Source organism: Hermetia illucens, chromosome 2 (genome assembly GCF_905115235.1).
Source record: "Hermetia illucens chromosome 2, iHerIll2.2.curated.20191125, whole genome shotgun sequence".
NCBI lineage: Eukaryota > Metazoa > Arthropoda > Insecta > Diptera > Stratiomyidae > Hermetia > Hermetia illucens.
The window spans coordinates 103,774,444-103,798,578 of NC_051850.1; the positions used below are offsets into that span (position 1 = coordinate 103,774,444).

The 24,135-nt window shown below is 39.0% G+C and overlaps 1 protein-coding gene across 1 annotated transcript; it reads right to left on the reverse strand.

Annotated features, from left to right (window-relative positions):
• Positions 1 to 3,720: 3,720 nt before the first annotated feature.
• On the reverse strand, positions 3,721 to 23,250 carry LOC119649379 (SRSF protein kinase 3-like). The gene is made up of 7 exons (XM_038051497.1): positions 21,941 to 23,250; positions 8,478 to 8,699; positions 7,963 to 8,414; positions 7,624 to 7,898; positions 5,035 to 5,172; positions 4,693 to 4,963; positions 3,721 to 4,568 (listed from the first exon to the last, which is right to left on the reverse strand). The coding sequence occupies exons 1-7, from the start codon at positions 22,630 to 22,632 to the stop codon at positions 4,378 to 4,380; spliced, it is 2,241 nt and encodes a 746-aa protein (XP_037907425.1). The 5' UTR covers positions 22,633 to 23,250; the 3' UTR covers positions 3,721 to 4,377.
• Positions 23,251 to 24,135: the final 885 nt, after the last annotated feature.

A 24,135-nucleotide genomic window follows, 5' to 3' on the forward strand; every position in this document is an offset into this window, starting at 1 on the left:
AGTGGTTCCCGCAATCTTGATATTCACAAGCTTAAAACATAACACTAGCGAACAGAAAAAGCTAGTCTTAATTATTTCAAATAATTTAATCGCTAGAAACACCGCGAGATTACACTTAGATAAGCTATGAACCTCTGTTGTATTAATCTCGCTTGCCAAACTATCACCTGAAATTCCGTCAACGACAGCAATGATGTAATTAGTTGCCGAAGTAAACTTAAGGTTTGGAATCTTTAGCCTGGGAGAATCTTAGCATATTCTGTGAATCCGACCTGAAATGCCGTCAAGGCCTCATTATAAATTTGGTCTGTCCAGTTTGTTAATCACTCCATATCGACTGACAGTTGGTTTGATTCATTAGGACAGAGACGAAGCCATCAGACGTTACCTTAATCTCCACGAGAAGACTTTTCGCTGCAATATAATCCTTTTTGATTCTGATTTTGTAGTCAGAAATCCACTGATGACAGGGTTAGAGATTATGTTTGATTATAATCCTGAAATTTTCCCCAAGCTTTAACCATAATCGGAAGCATTTTTTATTACAATAAACCCTCTCTAAGTCGAATTCTCATTTACGAAGAAAAATTGTTCTAGGTATAGTTTCAATCCGGTTCAATTTAAGAAATTAAATTTCACAACCACATGTACGTATTTCATATATACGTACAGTGGCGACCATAGAAATGTAAAGGGGAGACCATCTCCAATCTAAACCTGAAGCGTGAATTTCTTCGTTTAAACATGTATATATACTTTTGAGAACTACTCAATGACACTTAATGATTTTTAAGGTTTTGTGTAAAACAAATCCTTATTAAAATCGATTCACTGTCTGTATGTCTGGCGGTCTGTCATACGCACTTTTCTCCGAAACAGCTAAACCGATACGAACGCACGCAGTGAGTGACATAAATTTAGGTGGAGTTTAAATTTTTCACCGGATACAGTCGTGTAGGATATCAAATGAAAGGTCTCGATTAGTACTTTCCGAAGCCACTATTAGTTTTGGCAAAGTGCATGAGTAAGGAGTCAAAATGTACGCACTTAAAGTGGGACAAGACCCAATGGGACTCATTTTCGGAAACTACCCAACCTAAAAATCCGGAAAAAATCAGGAAAGTGCGTTTAGATGAAATCTAGGCCTCAAAATATGTCCCATTCCGATATCTGCTCAAATAAACTTAGTAATAGTATATGATCAACTTTTAGAAATTTACTGAAAACCCCCCTTAAATTCATCCTAGGACTACACATTTCGCATACACATGCCACACATGGAAATCCGGCCATTAACACCAAAGTTATAGCAGTTCAAACTTAGCAATTTCGCGCGAATTTACTGCTTCTAAAGCCATACAAGTAAGATAATAATAATCGTTGACGCAACAATCCATATTGGATCAAGGCCTTAAAGTGTGTTAGAGCACTTCATTCAAGACTGTAACGGTACACTACAGTACACTGTAAGAGATTATTACCCGAGATTATTACCCTGATTTAACTCAGGTACTCATTCACAACTGAGTCGACTGGTATCTGACGTCAAATCACGATACAAATCTCACTGCCACCAGTGAGATTTGAACCGCGACCTTCCGTACGACAGCCTTGTAAGATGCTGACGTCATAATTAAAGGGAATAATTGACATTCGCGTGAAATATTAGCTTGTGTTGCGGTAACAAACGGGATCGGTTCGTCGTGATCGGTTTCGCCATTTTATTTTATCAGGATGTAATCGCGAGAGTTTTAAATCCGCATCTAGCGTATCAAGCCACCATTGTTTCGGTCGGCCTTTTAGTCGTTTATCATCGACTTCGATGTTCAGACCAATATTGGCAAGTGAATTCTCGTTAGCGCGAATTACGTGACGATTCCATCGAAAACGTCTCACTCGCAATTTTATCACGATCGGTTCAACCCCATATCGGTCGCGGATATCCTCATTTTGGATGTGATGCTATCAGCCAATGAAGAACTGCGTTATGCTCATCACATTGAGAAATACAAAGTCTTTTATATCTAAAACGTCAATCTTCCGGTTCGCCGTAGTTGAAATCCTGGACACACTAAAGCATAACCTTTCTGTCATATGCAGTCGGTTACGGCGGAATGGCGAAATTCATTCCAGACGTGACCAGATGCAACACACGCGAGGAACAAGCGAACTATTCAGATCTCTCAACGAATCCAGCACGCTAAGTGGATCACCGTCGAAGACACCCGCCATAATACAACGCCTGGCATGCGATCAAAGGCTTGTTACCAAAGAGGAGGTTCGACGAGCCATAAACAGCTCGAAAAACTGGAGGGGTCCAGGTCTGGATCGGGTGCGAAATTTCTGGTACAAAAAGTTCACCAGTATACATGGTCGGTTGGCACACACCATAAATCAGATCATTAGCCGGCCGGAGGAATTTCCACCCTCCCTCACTGTGGGGATTACCTTCGTTATCCCTAAGAAAGACACGGTGCACGACCCCGCAGACACAAGACTGACTACTTGCTTACCAACCCTCTACAAATCCATAACGTTCATTATTAGTGCAAGGGTCAATGCGCACCTCGAAACCAACAACATTCTGTTCGAGGAGTAGAAGACCTGCCGGATCAAGGGATTGTAAAAAGCAACTCATTATCGACTCAGTAGTTATATGACAAGCAACTAGAGGCCTAAGAGACTTCTTTAGTTACTATATCGATTATGCTAAGGCTTTTGACAGCGTCCCGCATACCTGGCTAATCGTTGTCCCACATCTGTATCGCATTGATCCGAAACTAATAAATTTTTTGGCAACAGTCATGGAAGGGTGGTACACCACCTTATCAGTACCTTCATGTGAGAGTGCCAATACCTCAGAACTTATTTATATAAGGAGAGGCATTTTCCAGGGGTATTCGTTGAGTCCCTCTAGTTTTGAATGGCAACTGAACCCCCTTTCATGGTTACTCAATGATGCTAGAGGGCATGGTTTTGTAATAAAGTATGGCCTACGTGCTAAGTGCGAACAGACACACTTGGTGTACTTAGATGACATCAAGTTGTATGTTGGTACTGACGACCATCTTAGAACTCTGTTGCGAATAGTAGACATGTTCAGTCGTAATATTCGGATGGATTTGGATTAGACAAGTGTCGAATCCAAGCCACACGCAACCGAACTATGACCGAGACAGACTTCTACAAGTACCTAGGAATTCTGTAAGGAACTCATGCTCGAGTTGGTGATCTGAAGGATGCTCTCCTGTCTGAAATGTCTGTGACATGTAAAGCTGGTACTGAAATCGCATCTCTCGGCGAAGAATAAAATAAGCGCGTTGAACATATTCTGAAAGCAACCCAGGCTCGAATTGGTGATCTGAAGGACGCTCTCCTGTTCGAATTCCTGTGAAGTGCCGTTCACTGGCTTATACATTCGGAATATTGCTATGGACCGAACTAGAAAACGTTCAGTGGCGGATACGGATTATAATATCCAAATTCTGAATGTAGCATGCCGTGGAGCAAATGAACCGTACTCGGAAAAATATAGTGGAAAATTCACATTTGCATTTTTATTCAGTTCTTAAAACAAATCCCAAAAAAACGAAAAAAGAGCCTTCACACGGGAAGAGCTCCTTAAGTTGTAGATCGTGTTACATGAGGCGATCATTTCAGGTTTGTACGAGTTGTTCTAAATCGACTGTGTTGTGACTTGCAAGGATTCAAACTCAGAGATTGTGAGAATTATTTTTATTCATATAAATATTCTGCACTGTTCTTACTCTACATGAATTAAATAATTTAAAATGATTTGTAGAACCAATTGTGTATTTTATAATACCCAACTAATTGAATGTTGCAAACAAATGATTTGACGGGTTTCGCTCCTCTCTACTCTACGAAAGCAATGCTGATTCATTTGTCTAGAGTTTATGCCGTGTTTGTTGTATAAATACAAACATTGTAAACAAGATATGTTCAGTCATCCTTTAATAACGCGTAGGTAGATTTCAACCATGGATAAAATACGTTCATGAATATGACAAACTACTGATTGTTATAATATGAACTAATGGCTAATTCTAATTATATATGTATAACCTCTCTCCGGGAGGGAGCAACAATTTCCATAAATTAACAACTTTTAGCTTGGCCAAAACAACAAAATTTCTAACAAAAAAGGACATGAAATAACGTTTTTCAAGAATCACAATTCAAATCGTTCTCCAAATCCGCTCCTATTAGTTGGGTAAAATAAAGTTTGTTGAATATGTTATTTTACTGATATTCAATTACAGATAAGTACGTAACTACATAGTTTAATCTAAATATTTTTCGCTAATAAAAATTTCGAATTTTCAAGTCAGTCGTTATGTTTTTTTCATTTTGTTTTTAGTCAGTATCGCTTAGCCATGGATGTTTCAAACATTCAGCGGCCGAAGCTCTCAAGATTGGATTGTAATTCAGCATAGGAATTAGAAATTCGGCAAATTTTTTAGCATTCTCTGGGTCCCATTCGTACTTTTCTATTAAAACGTCCAACAGTCCCCACGGTTTAAGTTTTGTTATGTTACGCAAGGTTCCTGAAATTGTTTGAAACGGAGTATTAGTTTCACTTAAATCTATTATAGATCATAATGAGCTTTTGAGTCGAGTTGAGTTTTATCGGTGTTCAACAATAAGTGTTCAATTCTATTAGGTAGTTACCATAACTAGTAAAATATTTTAATCCATGCTTCCCGCGAAATATAAGAGAGGGTGGAATTGCTCCTAGTAATTCTATGACATGCGCTAGATGGTCTTCGTCCCTAGAGTAGTTCTCGCCAGCATGAGGGTCGAATAGGTAATCGCCAGTGGCAAGTTCGAAAGCGAGACACGCTGTACTCCAAATATCTGCACTGAAATTATACGGTGCACCAAGAATAACTTCTACCGATCGGTATTGCCGCGTTTGGATGTCCTCCGTATAGTGATGATACTGCAATCAAAAATCAAGTTAATGGAATTAACAACAATTCGCATTCCGGGCGAGAACCAGACAAAACTTACATCATAGCAAGCATTTCCCAGATCGGCTATTTTTACCCTTACGTTGCTATTATTTATAAGCGTTTGTATTGCATTAGTATAGGATTGAGTTTGTGGGATCGATGGTTTAATTGTGTCTTTTATTGGTAAATCCGACGACTGAAAATACAAAACATTATTTATTGTCAATTTAAGTTAGAAAGTTTTAGAAGTTTGTTGTTTTACATAAATCAAGAAAATTCACTTATGTTATGATATACATATTTGTTTATTTCCTGTTCATCAATAAATTCATTTGACAAGGTTTTATGTAAAACGGAAGCAGATTAAAATCAATTTGCAGGTTGTCTGTCCGTGTATCTACTCTCTCTAGTAGTTGCAACTATTGGCATTGATGAGCGTATGGAAACATGAAATACCGATTATAGCGGCATAAGTGATATATGAAATGGCAAGTCCTGATTAGTCCCTTCTGAAACACGTCTTAATTTTAACGTTAACAGTAGGTGACGTCTTTAGCTTCGTCCAAAGGAAGGCAAAAAATAATAAGTCAAAGGTTGGTGCTATTAGTGTAAGTGCTCCTCCGGCAAACCCACCACTCATTCAAAAGATGTCGCCGAGAACTGGGTACAGCATTAATGTATCAAAGTTACTAGGGTTACGATGCGCTTGTGAGTTCTCGATGTAGAATACACATAAATTAATAAAAAACAAGTCGGGAAACCGGAAGCTGGACGCTTCAGGTACGAAAGGTTTTGTGTATTTCTTAGTACGTAGGACGTAATATATGCATATGTCCACTTTCGGGTGATATTGACATTGATAGTCTTCAATTTTCAAAGAAGCAACAACTTCGACGTATTATAAAATTGTTAGTAATAATGCGATTTCCATCAAACTTGGTATGATCATGCTCTACATTATAGCCTACATCACTGCGCAAGGATGAATTTAAGGGGGGTTTCCAGCCAATTACAAAAAATTATAGTAATATACTATTATTAACTTTCTTTGAACAGATATCGGTATGAAAGGTATTTCGGAGCCAAGGTATCATATAGTGGCAGCCTCCTGATTTTTTTCAGATTTTTCGGCTTGGTAGTTTCTGAGAATGGCCCCCTTAAAGAAATGATCACTTTCAACCCCCCGCACTCCCCACCTTTTCAACAAATATCAAAACTAAGACCGGCTTCGAAAAGTACTAGCCGAGGCCTTTAATTTGATACCCCACATGACTATATTTGATGACATGTACACCCCCCTTTTACATGTATGGGGACCCCCCCTTAAATTCGACGTAAACGGATGTAACTCACTATATGCGTGAGCGTTCACAGTTCCGAGCTTCCTACCAAATTTGGTGCCAATCGCTATAACCGTCTCCGAGAAAAATGCGTGTGACGGACAGACAGACAGACAGGCAGACAGACAGTAAACCGATTTTAATAAGGTTTTGTATTTACACAAAACCTTAAAAAGGGCTAGGGAGAATTAGATTCTTCTTGAATGCAATTTTAATATTTCACTCGAATTTCAATTATTCTCGTTAATTATGACGTCAGCATCTTATTTGTATGGCTTAGGATGCTGTTAATTAGCACGAAATTGATAAGTTTGAACTGCTATAACTTAGTACACTTAGGATGAACTTAAGGGGAGTTTTTTAGTCAATTTCTAAAAGTTGATAATATACTATATATTAGTAAATTTTTTGAGTAGATACCGGAATGGGACATCTCTCGAAGATTAGATTTCACATAAGTGTTTTACACAAAACCTTAAAAGGGCTGCGGATAAATAGATTCTTCATAAATGCGACTTTAATATTCCACGCGAATGTCAATTATTCCGAGTAATTATGACGTCAGCATCTGATTTGCATGGCTTTGGAAGCAGTAAATTCGCGCGAAATTGCTAAGTTTGAACTGCTATAACTTTGGCGTTAATTCCCAGATTTTTACGAAATTTAGCACGTATGTACGAAATATTGTCCTCTATTCTGGTGCAAAATTCGGAAGTCCTAAGATGAATCTAAGGAGGGTTTTTCAGTAAATTTCTAAAAAGTAGTAATATACTATTAGTAAGTTTATTTTAGCAGATATCGGAATGGGACATATTTTGAGGCCTAGATTTCATCTAGGCGCACCACCCTGATTTTTTTCGGATTTTAGGGTTGGGTAGGGTCTCACTTCAAGTGCGTACATTTTGACTCCTTACTCACGCAGTTTGCAATTTATGCCAAAACTAATGTCAGTTTCGGAAAGTACAAATCGAGACCTTTCATTTGAGACCCTACACAACTATATCCGGTGAAAAAATGTTTGAATCCCCCCTTTGTATGTATGGGGAGCCCCCCTTTAAACTCCACCTAAATTTATGCCACTCACTGTATGCGTGGGATTTCATAGTTCCCATATGTCCACCAAATTTCGTTTGGATCGGTTTAGCCGTTTTGGAGAAAAATGCGTGTGACAGACAGACAGACAGACATTGAAAACAGCTTTAAAAAGCAAATGTCAAATCCTATTAAATCTACCTCGAGTGGTCATACTTTTTATCTAAAATTTTATATTCTTACACGAACTCCTGTTTCTTAAGCTTTAAAATTACCTTTGTAGTAGATGACTTTCTCTCAGTGCGATATCGGTTGATGATAGATGCAGTCGCTCCTAAGGATGAATTAAACTGATTATCGGCTAAATCGTTGTTTAAAGAAGTATCAAATAATCCGGCAGTTGACATTAGCGGCAGATTTCTGTCAGGTTCTTTAGATGTTATTGCGGTAGTCTCTAACTCAGATGATGCATTATGTTGCGTAGAAGACAGTGGTGCGATGTCCAACAGCGGCCATTGGCGATTCTTTGTTTGCTTCTCAATGGAACTTACTGTGAGGGCGAATTAAAAAATTAATTGTTTTAATACATTAAAAAAAATTGTAATCGGTCTTACTATAAGAATCGGGAAATTCCATGCCTTGAACCCGCAAACTGTTGATCTCATCGTCAATTTGTTGATTCATAGCGGCAGCGTTATCGATTACGAGCAAGATGTTTTCAGGCTTGATATCGGTGTGAATGATACTACATTTCACGTGCAAATAATTCAGTCCTTCGAGAACTTGCTTAATTATACTTTTGACTTGTGGAATGGCGAGGCCTTGATAATTGTTTTTAACAATTAACTTATATAAACTACATCCAAGAGCTTCGAATACTAGGCATGTATGCACCCCATTGACTCCCCGAACTGTGAAGTGGTTGAGCAGTCGCACAATCCGTTCACGATCGGGATCTGCAGCATCAGCATTTCGAATAGCTTCTAGTAGGCAAATCTCATCCGCAGCAGTCTCTGTATAATGGGGTGCACTTTTTACAACTTTTAGGGCTACATACTTTTCGTCTCTAAAAAATGAAGAATAATTTATAGTGTTTTGTGTTTTCAGAGAACTCATGACATTCACTTACATGATATCTCGACATAGCCACACAGTCGAAAAATGTCCCCAGCCAAGTTTTCGCACAACTCTGTATCGATTGTCGAATACGTCCCCAATAACAACTGGATGATATCCTCCTCGGCAATATTGTGAGGCATCTTCCTGTTCTTCATCTGATCCGTAAAGACTACTGTCAGGCGATTCGGGATACACTTCTTCAGTCACATTAACTGTCGCCCTTGGTTCTGATCTGAAAGTGAAAGATTAGGTATTATCAAAACCGTTATACATTTCCGTTTCCCAAACTTGAGTCAAGACAATCGACATTTAACGAAAAATTGAAAAATCTATACCAACAAGAATAAATTTCTCCCAACCAAACCCAAATCATATCGCTAGCCGTAGGGAATTACTAGGTAAGTCGGTCTTTACTCAAATTAAGTTGACTTATGATTAGCTTCAACCTGCTTCTGCAATTTGGTACCAGTGGAATTTGTATCGTAATTTGACGCCGGATATCAGTCGACTCAGCTGTGAATGAGTACCTGAGTCAAATCAGGGGAAATAATCTCGGGCGAGCGCAATCCTGACCACATCGCCTCCTACAGGGTGCTGTAATCCTGTAGTGTACCGTTACTGTCTTGAATGAAGTGCTCTAACACATTTCAAGGCCCTGATCCAATTGCATTCTTGCGCCAACGAATATTATTATAGAAAGACTAGAGCTAATCAGAAATAACCGAAAACTCGACTTACCTATTAATTCCCTATGGCTAGCGATATGATTTGGGTTGCTGTTGGTGGGACTTAGAGGCATCATCAGTGCTGATCTTTGACTATATGAATCAAACAAGCCAAGGTTCCTATCGAAATTTGCATCCCTTTCAATGCCATCAGACTTTAAAGCTTCCCGCCATCTGCCCCTTTGCAAAAGACAATTGCTGTGCCTGGCAAAACAACTAATAGTGGAGTCGTGGTTCTATTTCCATGTGTGATCTAACTAACTGTGTATGATTTAACTCCTCCTTTCTAAACAACTTATCTTCTGCCAAGTGAACTGTTTGCTGCAGCGAATTGCCTCTAGATATAGTGTAGAATATGTGGGCAAAGTTATTTTTTGATATCCGGAGTTATAGTGTCAAACACATGATAAGTAACATGCCAGATTTATGTCGATCGTCGTAATAGAGATCGTATTTATCGGTCCGAATGACTTCGCTAAAAGGACAAGAATTGAAGCCAAGGCTGTACATGTGTTTCCTGAAGAAACCTAAGGTTTATGGATTAGGTATAGCAGATTAACGGTCAGTTAAGGTTTTATGGCTAAAAATAGCATTTTACTTTGCGTTTTTCTCAAAATTGTATGTTGAAAATCGGCTGCCACCATAGTCCAAAATCTATCCAACGAAATTCTTTGAAATTTTCACGACTTATTCCGAACATATTTCTACGGTTCGCAAACTAGGATAATTGCGATTTATTCTGTAGTTTTTTTTTCATTGAAAAAGCCGTAAAAAACAGCAAAATTCACAAAAATAAGGTTAACACTGCACCAAAGATTTAGCTTTTAATATTTTTTAATAATCCTAGTTTGCGGACTGTAGTTAAGTCTGCACGTTAAAATGCCGTTTAGTTTTTTCTTTAAGATGATCGCAGCGCCCTCTAGTGTGGCAGCAGAAAAACACCTTTTTTGGAGATAGGTGTATCAATTGCTCTGTATTTCATAACGAACTATGCCATCGAGCTGGAAAAATTACTATGCACGCTCAAGATATTAATAAATCTATGGTCAAAAACTCGTATTTGTATCTTCATCCAATTATTCACAAAAAATTTTTAAAAAAAGCCAAAAAAAACGGCCTTCACATGACCCCCTTAAGTTTCCAATTTGATTCGCTTTCGCATGTGATTTGTCGTGCAGGGTAGAGTAATATTGAATAGTAGAGGTTGAGGTGGCATTGGAGGTGGAGGGTAACAGTCCAAGAATCGAAGATTTGATTGATATATAGTAGTTATATAGTAATAATATAGGCTTTTAAATAATTTTAATAAAAAGCAGTTACCACACTACCACACAAAAATATTTTGCTTATTTATTTACGAATTTATTTATTTTTCACATGTATTTATGCAGTGGAAGCGAATTATGAATGCCGCTCATTTCTGCGAACTACGAAATTTAATGTATGTAGTTTTATGATACGGTGGGTCGCAAAAGTCTTTACACCCTAAAACATTTTCTTTTAATCGCTACTGTAAACGTGAAAAAGAAAGGATCACAGTGGGAAAAAAATATATATATTATCTTCAAAACCATAAGTTACGACTACATAATTTCCAGACTAGAGATAAAAAATAAATATGCTACGAGATAATAAGTGAAAAACAAACGAAAAACTACATCACAAAAGTCTTTGCACAGCAGCATGTTCAAGCTTGTCTCGGTGTTTCAGGCGTGTTGGAAATAAATTAAATGATTCATGCACTAGCTATCACCAGCACACTGCATACAGATTGCGTTTTGCAATATTTTGCATTGTTGAATTAGTCGTAAATGTGTCCGAAAAATGAAAACAATGTGAACGCACACAAAGTGGAATCCTTATCCTTAGACAAGCGTAAACTAATCGTTTTCCACGCTGCAAAAGGTGTGTCCTATTCAAACATCGCTAGGTTACTTACTGTAAAAAGAAACACAGTCACGAAAGTTGTGCAGCGTTTTAATAAAGCGGACTCGAAAATAAAAAACCAAGTGGCGAGAAGCACGCCGTATCCTTCAAAAGGTGAAACTGAATCGAAAATTAGATCTTCCAAATTGACAGGCAAGTATCGCGACCTGACTGAGGTACGGTATCAAAACGATAAGACGTTTGATCAGAAGTGAAGGGTATAATCGTCGGTTTGCATGAAAGAAGCCATTTATCAGTGATCATCATCATCAACGCCGCAACTACCGGTATTCGGTGTAGGCCTGCCTTAATAAGGAACTCCTAACATCCCGGTTTTGCGCCGTCCACCAATTCGATATCCATAAAAGCTGCCTGGCGTCCTGGTCTACGCCATCGCTCCATTTCAGGCAGGGTCTGCCTCGTCTTCTTTTTCTACCAGAGATATTGCTCTTATAGACTTCTCGGGTGGGATTATCCTCATCCATACGGATTAAGTGACCCGTCCACCGTAACCTATTGAGGCGGGTTTTATCCACAACTTGACGGTCATGGTATCGCTCATAGATTTCGTCGTTATGTAGGCTACGGAATCGTCCATATTCATGTAGGGGCCAAAAATTCTTCGGAGGATTCTTCTCTCGAACGCGGCCAAGAGTTCGCAATTTTTCTTGCTAAGAACCCAAGTCTCCGAGGAATACATGAGGACTGGCAAGATCATTGTCTTGTGCAGTAAGAGCTTTGACGTTTTGGACGAAACAGTTTTCGTAAGCTGAAATAGACTCTCTTGGCTGCCAACAGCCATGCGCGGATAGATAGGAGAAATTGTCAACGGTCTCAAAGTTGTAGTCTTCTATCTTTATTCTTCCCGTTTGACCAGTGCGGGTTGATGATGTCGGTTAGTTGGTTTTTGGTGTTGACATTGCCACCATATATTTTGTGTTGCCTGCATTGCTATGCAGCTCAAGATCTCACGCTGCCGGCCCGATCTGGATGAAGGCAGTTTGTTTATCAGTGAACTCAACCGTAAAATACGATTGGAATTTGCTCGGGAGTGTAGCAGTTTTTGCGACGAATAAAAACTTAATATTATCGGCTCTGACGAATTCAGCGGACTTTCTATTTTTACGAGGATAATGACCACAAGTATAATAATAATATTCGTTGGCGCAACAATCCATATTGGATCAGGGCCTTGAAGTGTGTTAGAGCACTTCAATCAAGACCGTAACGGTACACTACAGGATTATAGTACCATATAGCCGCAATGTGCTCAGCATTGCGCTCGTCCGAGATATTACCCTGATTTGACTCAGGTACTCATTCACAACTAAATCGACTGGTATCCGACGTCAAATCACAATACAAATTCCACTGCCACCAATGAGATTTGAACCGCGACCTTCCGTACGACAGCTTTGTGCTCTAACCACTCAGCTATCCGGACCCCAAACATAAAGCGCGATTAATTCAAGAATGGCTTTTGTACTTGTCCAAGAGTTGTCAAAAAGCTGCCCCAGTCTCCCGATTTGAACAATATTGAAAATTTGTGGCCGCCGGATACCTTACCCGGATAAAACGTTTAAGTTCAAAGATTGAATTACATCGCAGATTACAAGAGGAATGGGCCTTAATTCCCGCGGAATACACTTCAAAAATTATTTTGAACATGCCATCTACCGTGTGTCCTGGAAAACAACGGAAATGCAACCAAATTCTAGTTTAATAATTTTGCGTAGTTTACAAAGAAAAAGTTATTATGTTTTATGGCTGTGTAAAGACTTTTCGGATGCATTTTTTTAAGGTTTTGTTTGTAAAACAAAACCTTATTAAAATCGGTTTACCGTCTGTCTGTCTGTCCGTCTGTCTGTCTGTCTGTCCGTCACACGCATTTTTCTCGGAGACGGTTGTAGCGATTGACACCAAATTTGGTAAAAAGGTGGGAACTGTGAACGCTCACGCATATAGTGAGTTACATCCTCTTACGACGAATTGAAGGGGGGGGTCCCCATACATGCAAAATGGGGGTGTACATTTTTTTTTCATCAAATATAGTCATGTGGGATATCAAATTAAAGGTCTCGATTAGTACTTTTCGAAGCCGGTGTTAGTTTTGACTTTTGCTGAAAAGGTGGGGAGTGCGGGGGGTTGAAAGTGGTCATTTCCTCAACGAACCCATTCTCAGGAACTACTCAACCGAAAAATCTGGAAAAAATCAGAGGGCTGCCACTATATGGTGCCTAGGCTCCGAAATACCCTCCATATCGATACCTGTTCAAATGAAGTTAATAATAGTATATTACTATAATTTTTAGTTATTGACAGGAAAACCCCCCTTAAGTTCACCCTAGAATCACAAAATTGGCAATGTAGGCTATAGTATAGATCATGATCCTGCCAAATTTGGTGAAAATCGCAATATTACTAACAAAGTTATACTAGGTCAAATCTGCGCTCCTCTGCAAATTCAAGACTATGAATGTCAATATCACTTGAAAGTGGCTATTTTCACATAATATATGCATATTTTACGTGCTACATGCTAATGGGACAAATGCACACCCAAATCTCTTTATAAAAGAAATACACAAAACCTTTCATACCTGAAGCGTCTAGCTTCCGGTTTCCCGACTTGGTTTTGTTTGTTTTTCACTTATTTGCTCGTAGCGTATTTATTTTTTGTCGACTAGTCTCGAGGCTATAGTTTTGAAAATAATAGATTAATTGTTTTTCCACTGCTTCTCTTTCATTTTCACGTATACAGTAGTGATTAAAAGAAAGTTTTATAGGTGTGTAGACTTTTGTGACCCACTATGCGTATATTTTTTTATACGCATTAGCTTCTTATTATTTGTTCACTCCTATACTCCCTGCTGACGTTAGAAAAACTAATGTTATGTTTTGCTTCACGCTGAAAAGTGCTACTGAATAGAAATGTAATAGAATATCGTTGCCTGTCGTGGTTTGTAGCATTATCATACACTGGTTACACAGGCGATTTTTATTGTGAAGACGTTTGACATCAATAAGATCAATTATTAAATCAATAGATTTCAACAGTTTTAAAGGTAAGCGTTTGTGCGTTTTCTTCAAGTTGTAGTAAAATCGTGACAGTATGGGCAGAAAAGCTGATGCTCCAGCAACCAAAAAGGAGCCATTGTTGTTCTCATTCGTGGTAAACGTAATAATTACCGAAAAATTGCCTTATTAGTAGGGGTAAGTTTAAGTAAAGTTTCTACATAGGCTAAAAATATTCATGGAGGAAAGAGCGACCAACCAAGTCTACGATCGAACTGTAGGGACAAACGCAAAATCGTGGGGAGAATAGACCGGATTATGGTTGGAAAATTGTTGGAAAACCACAAAGTAATTTTTAAGAAAGCCCAAACAAATTTGGAGACTAGTGGAGTATTGTTGGCCACTCGAACATTGAAACGTCGATGTGCTGAAACGCCCACAAAAAGGCAAAAATTCAAAAGAGACGATGTATAAGATCCATTTGAATTTCGCAAAGCATTAAAAAACATTCACCAAATCTCATTGCGAAAAGGTAGAACTTGAATGAAAAGTATTTTCAAAGCATTTGCTACTGCAAAAAGAAACTGCCGCTAATTTTCGTTTCTTAGCTCCTGTTTAGTGATGAATCTACTTTCAATGCTTTGATAGATCAGTTTGTTTCCGTTCGACGACGATCAGGAGAAAAGTACTACCCATCCTGTGTTCAAATAACTATTAAACAACTTCATTCAGCGATGATTTGGAGAGTGGTATTGAACAAAAGCCCTGTACCCTTGCACTTGTGGAAGACAGCAAACACCAGGAACAACGTTTAAAAGTCTTAAACAATGGTCTTCTGCCATTTAAACAACGAATGAAAGCAAATGCAGATTTTTTTTTGGTATGGTATGGTACTACTTGAAATTATCTTAAAAGCTCAACTATATAAATTAAAAAAATATTGCTTCCCTTCATTCCCAATCCTTGGGGTTGAAGAATTTCGACATCCCGAATTCTACATCAACAACGACTGTTTGTATGAACCAGCTGTCATTGGACAGTGGAAGAAGAAGTATCTTGTTGATCGGACCGCAGATGCCTCGAATAGTCCTATTGATGAGCATTGGGTCGTTATTAAAAATACTCTTTTCTCGGGGCCACTCAGTTCTTTGGTAACATCTCGAAGGGGCGTCAAAAAATCTGGCTGACTGCGAAATCATGGAAACGGATCGATAAACATAATGTCGGATCCACATGTTTGCCAAAAGTCAAAAAATTGCACATTCAAATGAGGCGATAGAATGTTCAGTTTGGTTTATGTAAGTTTGCAAGTGCTTGCCGCCGATCCGATCGAGGGTCGGTTTTTCAGACAAATCGAAGGAAATTTGCTTGTCTGCTCAGAAAACCCTAACGCACTTGCAAACTTATGGATGGTGATGTTTGGTCCGCTAAATGTTTTTGAAGATTTGGAATTTGCGTATTGTTAGTTATATTACTACTACTGGTAGCGAGCGTAACGCGTACGAGCTCCGATACCTTTCGAAATCACAGGAAGAATTCCTTACTTTTCATACTTTCAAAAGGAATTGTAACATTTGAATATTGCCATGTGGGGTATCCAATTTATGGTAATTTCCAGAATCCCTGTTAAATGCGTCATTGCTTGCAAAGGGGAGGAGCGCAAGGGTTTAAAAGAAGCCAGTTACTTCAAGGACCTGTTTTCAGAAACTACTCAACCCAAATATCTGAAAAAAATTTGGCGGCCCATTCACATAATATCTAGGCCTCAAAATACTCTCCATACCAACACCTGTTTAAAATAATATATTACTGCATTTATTAGTATATTTATTAGTAAATTTAATTTTAATTGTTTTAAAAATTGACTGGAAGCTCCCCTCAAGTTTGTCTTAGAACCATAAACTTTTGCAGTAATATAGACTATACTATAGAGCATGATACTACCAAGTTTGGAGAACATCGCACACAGAGTTAATATATGTCAAAATTGTCATTTCTGTGCATTTCTTGCATTCTAAAACTTTGAATGTCAGTATTATATTAAAGTGAACGGTCAGACAAACTAAATGCATAAACATTACGAGATAGCTACAAATGGGATAAATGCCACTTCAGATATGCTTATATAAGCAGTACACAAAACCTTTCATACCTGAAGCGTTTAGCTTCCGGTTTCCCGATTTATTAACTATTCTCCAAAGGAAATCATATTGATCTTCCTTAGTTTTAATAGGTCGTTGTATATATTGTAACGAAATCACTTTGGAAAAATATGTGCGACGTCCATTTAAATTATAGTAACGACTATTAGCGAAGACACCACAATACATACAACAGTAGGAAGAATATTTAGTCAGAATGCTTAATAACAGATGAACCGAGTGTCAGAAAGGAGATCCTTCCTTCTGAAATATTTCACAGGATATAAAAAGGCCTGAGGTCCGCCCTCGGATTGAAAGCCACCATCGGAGAACGACAGGCGGAGATCACATCCTTTAAGTAATAGTAGAAAAGCAGATTGCCACTTAAGGACCACTTCTGCTGGTTCCAACGAAAAGAAGCTAGTGCTTTCAAGGGATTCACTGCCGGATAAAGAGAAATTACTGAAACTCAAAATTGGAGCGAGAGCATCAAGAGATTAAGAAGTTTAAAAGTGTCACTAACCAGACAAAAGAAAGCGGTCGAAAGCGAACGAGAATGAAATCGGAGTACCTGGAGAAAGAAACACCAGGTAGATAGCAGCGATTCTTAGGGGGACGAACAGCTTTAGGCGGTCGACAGTGCGAGGAAAATCACTTTGGAAAAACATGTGTGACATTAATTTAGATCGTAGTAATGACAATTAGCGAGGACACCACCACCATCGCCAATTGTATACAGTGGAATCTCGTTAATTCGTATACCGATTATTCGTATTTTCGGCTAATTCGCACAAAGTTATGGGTCCCTAATGTTCTTTTCTTTATTTTACATTGCCGATATATCGTACCGAATCGTCAGTCGAGGTTTCAAGTAAAGGGGGCTTCGTAAACCAGTCCGAGAATGAGAGCCTCAGTAACAATATTGTGCGAATCATGTGAAACTTCCTATCAAATGCATATTACGAGCAAAGGCATCAAAGCGTTGTCTATAGTCATTACTGGCTTTGTGAAGGCTATATTCCCCTGTTGTTCCTCGCTGCACGACTTCATTTCCAATTTAAGCATTAAACCCCATGCATTATTTTAATGTTTTTATGTAGTAGTGACATTTGCAAAGTTTCAAGATGACTGTAGAAGTCATCTTTAGTTACCTCATCCTTTCTTCAGTAAGAGTTTAAAAAATACAGTTTTTATTGATGGATTTGAAATCTTTACCAAGTAGTTTGAGGGTTTTATCAATAATGAATGCCACTATAAGCACCCTTTTTCCAGTAGATTTAGTAGCAACTAATGCGATTTAAATAAGCTGGACGGTAGCCCCTCATAGAGGGTGTGAGGTTAAATATGGGAGATTTTACATAGGTATTTATGACCGATTTCATTCACCCAAAAAAAGACAAACAATAAACCGATTTTAATAAGGTTTTGCTTTGGCAGGAAAAAAATATATAGAACAACCGCCAAAAATTTCGCAAATTAAATAATTATAAGTTTGTGACAATAATCGAAATATAACACACGACGAACTAAAGATCACATACGCCACAGTAGAATGATTACGAGATAGATATAAATCCAACACAAGCTTTTACAGAGGTAAAGACTTCATACTGAATGCAACAATAACAAGCCGGAAAACCGGAAGCTGGGTTCAGGTATGAAAAGTTTGAGTGGACATTTGTCCTATTAAAACTAGCACATAATATATGCATATGTGAGAATATCCACTTTCGCGTGATACTGATATTCAAAGTCTTGAAGAAGCAGACCTATTATAGCTTTGTTAGTAATAGTGCGATTTCCCCTAAACTTGGTAGAATCATGCTCTATGTTATAGCCTACATTGCAAAATTTCGTGATCCTAGGATGACCTTAAGGGGGGTTTTACAACCAATTACTAAAAATTATAGTAATATTCTATTATTAACTTTGGTATACCGGTATCGGACTTCTGGACTTCGGTATGAGGTTCGGAGCCAAGGCATCATATAGTGGAAACCCTTTAATTTTTTCAGATTTTTGGATTGGGTAGTTTCTGGGAATGTACTCCCCAGCTTTCAAACAAATGTCAAGACTAAGACCGACTTCACAAATATTTGATATATTTGGTTAAAAAAAGATTTACAACCCATGCATGTGTGGAGCCCCCCCCTACACTCGAAGTAGAATGTTGTAAATCACTGTATAAGTGAGCGTTCACCTTTCCATCAAATTTGGTGTCAATCGCTATAACCGTTTCCGAGAAAAGTGTATGTGACAGACAGACAGTAAACCGATTTTAATGAGGTTTTGTTTTACAAAAAACCTTAATAATTGCAATTATCTCATACGCAGTATTAAAGGCAGAAGTTGTGTTGGTAAAATTAATCGAAGAAGGTGGATCATTTCTCAGTGAGCCAGAGAAAAAGTACGTAATGGCTGGTGGAAAGTCTTGATACCTCCAATATTCAAGAAAGCGGATAGATTTGTAAACGTATATCCTATGAAATACGATAATCTCGCAGAAGTATACAAATGGAGTTTCAGAATGGGCAAATCTGCGACTGGCGACTTAAGCGGTATTAGTTCGGCTGCAAATAAGGTTGTCATCAGGCACCTTGTCGCTTACACGCCAACGCCCCTGCGAACTGGGGTTTAAAAAAGCACTACAAGTATTTCATGCTATTGTTGCTGCTAGCGGTCCAAATCTCACCAATGGTAGACGAACTTATATCATGACTGGATGTTGGATGTCAGTGGACTCAGTTATAAAAAAAAAACAGGGTAACAATCCCGAGCAAATGCAATTCTGGTAACATTGCCTCCTAGTGTACCGTTACAGTCTTGAAATGAGGTCCTCTAATACCGCTTAGGACCTATATCCAAGTTTTGCTATTCCAACCATTGTTATTATTTTCTGCTTGTCTGCTTCTGGAGTAGTCGCCTGCACATTTATAAAATCTATTGCTCTTGAAGCGTCAATGACGCCCCATAGGGACTGACCTTCCGGCTACGACTTTTGACAGTTCGAAATGGATTATTGGTTTCTAGAATGAGCGCACGGTCCTCGGCAACGGTATTCAGGGCCGCCACAATTCTCGTTTTCTGCAACTCGAACGAGAAGAAGATTCCGGTCTTGGTTATACATCATCTCAATTGGGTAATGTCACACACACTGCAACTTTTTCACCGCCCCGTCATCGATGGCACACTGCTCGAACCTAGGACCTACGATAAGGCTAATTTTGTTTCTACTAACCGATAAACAACTTTTAATCAGATCGACTATTCCGCGACTGATCACGACTGCTGAAAATAGATTCATAAGTTATCTTCTAAATCCTGGCTATGAAAGAGGTACCGATATTAGCCTCGAAAGGAACCATCATCTGATGGTAGATTATCTCTGCTTGAGTGTCCCTATTGAATCTGCTCACATGGGAACAGAACGTTGGAACCCCAGATTCAATATAGACTGTGCACGTGGTTCGCCTGTCGGTCAGTATTGGGAGAACTTTATTACTACGCAAGCGGCACAAACTCTAAACAACAGCATCACGAAAGAGCTTGCAAATGGTCATAAGCCTTTTGATGGTCGTGTGAGAAACGTTAACGGTAAGCTTCCCATCCACGATAATGAGTAGCTGAAGAGGTGAAACAAACACGTCATTACAGTTCATTCATATAACATCCGGTGAAATTCCACCTCTCGTTGGTGATATGGTGAGCCAGCGTAACATATGGTTCCGGACTGATCCTTGCCTACAGCACGACTAAACGTAGTAAAGCCTTGACGGTTTCACTATGAAACTTTTCCGTGCAGCGCCTGCAATCTCTGCAGAATTAATGACAACACGTGCCTTTTCCTCCTAAAAAAAATTTATTTCGGATAGATACATACTTCAGGAACTATTTACTCGAATCTTCAGAAAGAGTTCCGCGTTTTTATTATTGGAGAAGATTACAAGCATCAGAAATGATAACTATTCTACTCTGCAATCCTGACAATCTGAGATGTTCCCCCAGCGAGTGGAAGAAGGGGATAATCATGATGTTTCCAAAGAAGGGCATCCGCCTTGAGTTTGAAAACTGGCAAGATATTTGCGTGCTTACTGCTGTCGATGTTAGATAAAAACGCATCAAGGATAAAAAAAGAGCAAACTGTTTTTCGCTCCGGATTCTTCTGTACTGAATACATAAAAGCCCTTTAGATCATTGTGGAACTGTTTGGCGACCGAACCACATGCTCTTTATTGATTCTGAGAAGGGGTTTGACAGCGCGAAGAGAGGCGATATTTGGAATGCTCTGCACTGGAGAGTGATTTCGGGGACCTTAAGAGCTATTATTAGAGTGATATATGAAAATTAGCACGTGCTGGATCGAGGTAAAACTTCACAGAAATTGGAAGTCCAAAGCAGGATTTGGCGGGGTTGCACCTTATCAATAATACTCTTTCTTCTCATTATCGGTCTTCCTTAATTGGAGGGGGTGGAGGGATGAACGAACTTTGTCAACTTTCAGCCAACACCTCGACAACGCTGATGATATCTGCTTGCTCTCTCACCGAATCGTGGATCTTGGCCAAATGATTCTATAATAGATCTGGTGAAGGAGGCAGGCAAAGTTGGACCTAACACAAAGATCAACTAAACCATGGTTCTTAATCTTCCTATTGTATTAATGAACAGAGCATTGAAAACATTGGTAAATTTATATATTTAGGAATGATGATGTCGATTGACGCATTAACATTAAATCTGCTGTCGCTGTTTTGTCCAGAATCTAGAAGCTGAACACCAACATCAACTTGAAGCGGTTTCGCGGTAATGTTCTCACTGTGCTACTAAGGGAATAGTACATGGAAAGTGTTGCTCAAAAGCCCTAAGCTATCTTCAATTCATGTCTGCATTTTCTCTGCTGATAAGGGGGTCGCCCTAAAAAAACGTGTCATAAAACAGTGGAGAAGTTTCTCGGAAAACCGTGGAGGGAATTGAAAGACGTTGCCATTAATGAACAGAGGGAAAGAAATTTAGAGTAAGCAAGAAAAGATTGGATTCGGTTGGCTCAGTGGTTAGAGCACTAAGTTGTCGTACTGAAGGTCCTGGTTCAAATCTCACTGGTGGCAGTCACGATACAGACTGGATTTCGAATACCAGTCGGCTCAGCTATAAATCAATACCTGAGTTGAATCTAGGTAATAATCACGGACGAGTAGGTTATAAATTATTAGAGAATCATTGGTGCGATTATATAGCTATTTGAGAAGACCATGTTTAAAAATAAACTCCAATATTGGAATGAAACAGATTGCCTCTTATTAGTTAGTCACGGGACTTTTAAGACGACTTCACACGCATACGATCAAAGTTTGATGCTAAGTACCCTGGGACTAAGAATTTACTAGTTATATCATGGAACCTACCATATGTAATAAGTAACAAATGCTTAAACGGGCATGGTTCGAAATACCGAACATAGGCCCTTTAAGCCTTTAGGATTCAATTTTTTTGTACTTGGCTTCTTGTGCTGCTACAGTTAATGGTAAAAGTGGTACTAATAGTTCGATAAAGACTTACTTATCTTTGCATTTGCTTCATTTCGCGATTATAATTTGGAAAGGAAGAGGCGTAAGCAAGTGTACCTCGATTGTCTTGACTCAGAAACTGTGGGAAAAGTATACACACACATAATTAATTCAACTATTTGTTCCTCCTTTGCCGCACTATTCACAGCTTCATTTCGAATAGGAGACTTTGACTCCTGCCGGGTTTCGGCTAGCATGAGCAGAATAGGTCCTGCAGATTGCCATTTTCGTTTTTTCATATCTTTTTTCGCGAATTTGTTCGGTTTATGGTTACGCCTTTCCACATTTTCCCGTTCGATTTCAGACTGGGTCTTCGAAAGCTGAAAGTTATATTCTTCACTAGGGATTTGATCTTCGCGCGACAAGGATCGTTTGCTGCGATTTGAAATCAAGTTGATCCCTAAAAATCGTTTCAATAGCACGATTACGATACAGAGGCCGATAAACTGCAACGAACATTCGATGAAGTGCGATTCAAAGCTGAAGCTACTGGTGTATTCCGTGGTAAGTTGTTTGGTCCGCTCAAAGAACTTGTTTTTGTGGGCGTTGAAACTGTGGTAGGATGCGACTAGGTATGACGGCCTGTAGCTCGGGATCCGGTCGAAAAGGGACGTGGAGACCCAGCTCTGGAACTGATCCATATCGAAGTTGTAATTCGATTGTGTACTCTTCACTTTGTTACTGTGCTTAGGCGATTTACAGATTCTCGCCTTTTCTTTATGCGGACGAGGAACAGCTGCGGCTCGAAATAGAACGTTTTGATAGTCAAGGTTAGTACACGACTTCCCCGACATTGCAGCATCGCGTTAACTAGTAAACAAAGGCACTGATTTGTCTCCGGTTAGGGGCGATGCGATGCGGCGACCCGTTTTAATATCACGCACGAAACTCCACCGTGTTTCTTCGATTCATATCTACGTATTATTAACTAAATTTGCTTTTCATATCGATATGAGCGACTTAACAACTTATATAAGACTAAGACTAAATTATATTCGGCATTTTCGAAAATATACATATACCTACTTCGGGACGCAAGAAATTTTATTTATAGAAAAGAATATAATTTTTTGGCAGTGAGAGGAATCTGACCGCGTCGTACTGTTCCGATAGTAATTCGTGACGTTCTATCTGAAAACGTGAGTTTACATTTCTCTGATGGCGTCACTCCTATCGGTAGCAAATGGAGAATCTTAGGATGCGATTAGGCTTAGCAGAGTAGAGATCAAGAGCAATTTCGCTCAGATTGGGAGAGAAGCAAACACATTGTCAACCGAGTCAAATCTTCTAAGTTTTATATAGAATAAGTATTTATCAAATAATATTGGTGTCTGTCAGTCGATCGTAAGTATTTTTTTCGAAGAAATATGATGTGGAATGAATATTTGTCATGTTTATAAGCAAAGTGGTGAAATATATTATTATTATTATTATTAAGTGAGAGGCTTTCAATAATATTTCATGAAACCGGTTCTACTTTTGTAGCAATGGAGAGGAGAGATCCAAAAGTGCGGACTCAAAGTGAGAAGTAGGAAATACAACCCAATCTGATACCAGATCAAATAAAAAACCTATTTCAGCTTTCAAAAACTATTCCGCTCGAAACGTCTCACCGCAGGGATCTATCCTAGGACTGAACCTTTGAAGCTCTTGCTGTACAAGACAATGATCTTGCCAGTCCTCATGTATTCCTCGGAAACTTGGGTTCTTAGCAAGAAAAATTGCGAACTCTTGGTCGCGTTCGAGAATAGAATCCTACGAAGAATTTTTGGCCCCCTACATGAGGATGGACGGTTCCGTAGCCTACATAACAACGAAACCTATGAGCGATACCATGACCGCCAAGTTGTGGATAAAATCCGACTCAATAGGTTACGGTGGGCGGGTCACTTAATTCGTATGGATGAGGATAATCCAGCCCGGAAAGTCTATAAGGGCAATATCTATGGTAGAAAAAGAAGACGAAGCAGACCCTGCCTGAGATGGAGCGATGACGTAGACCAGGACGCCAGGCAGCTTTTATGGATATCGAATTGGTGGACGGCGCAAAACCGGGATGTTAGGAGTTCCTTATTAAGGCAGGCCTAGACCGGATACCGGTTGTTGCACCGTTGATGATGATGAGTAGATCGTAATATTCAATTTACATAAAACAGGCAACTTCGACCTAATGTAACTTTATTAATAATAATACGATTTCCTTCAAATTTTCCAATATTCCGCCTTACATTTTGCATTACGTTTTTGTGTAATTCTAAGTTGAAGTTGGGAGACTTCGTGGTGCAATTCGAAAATAT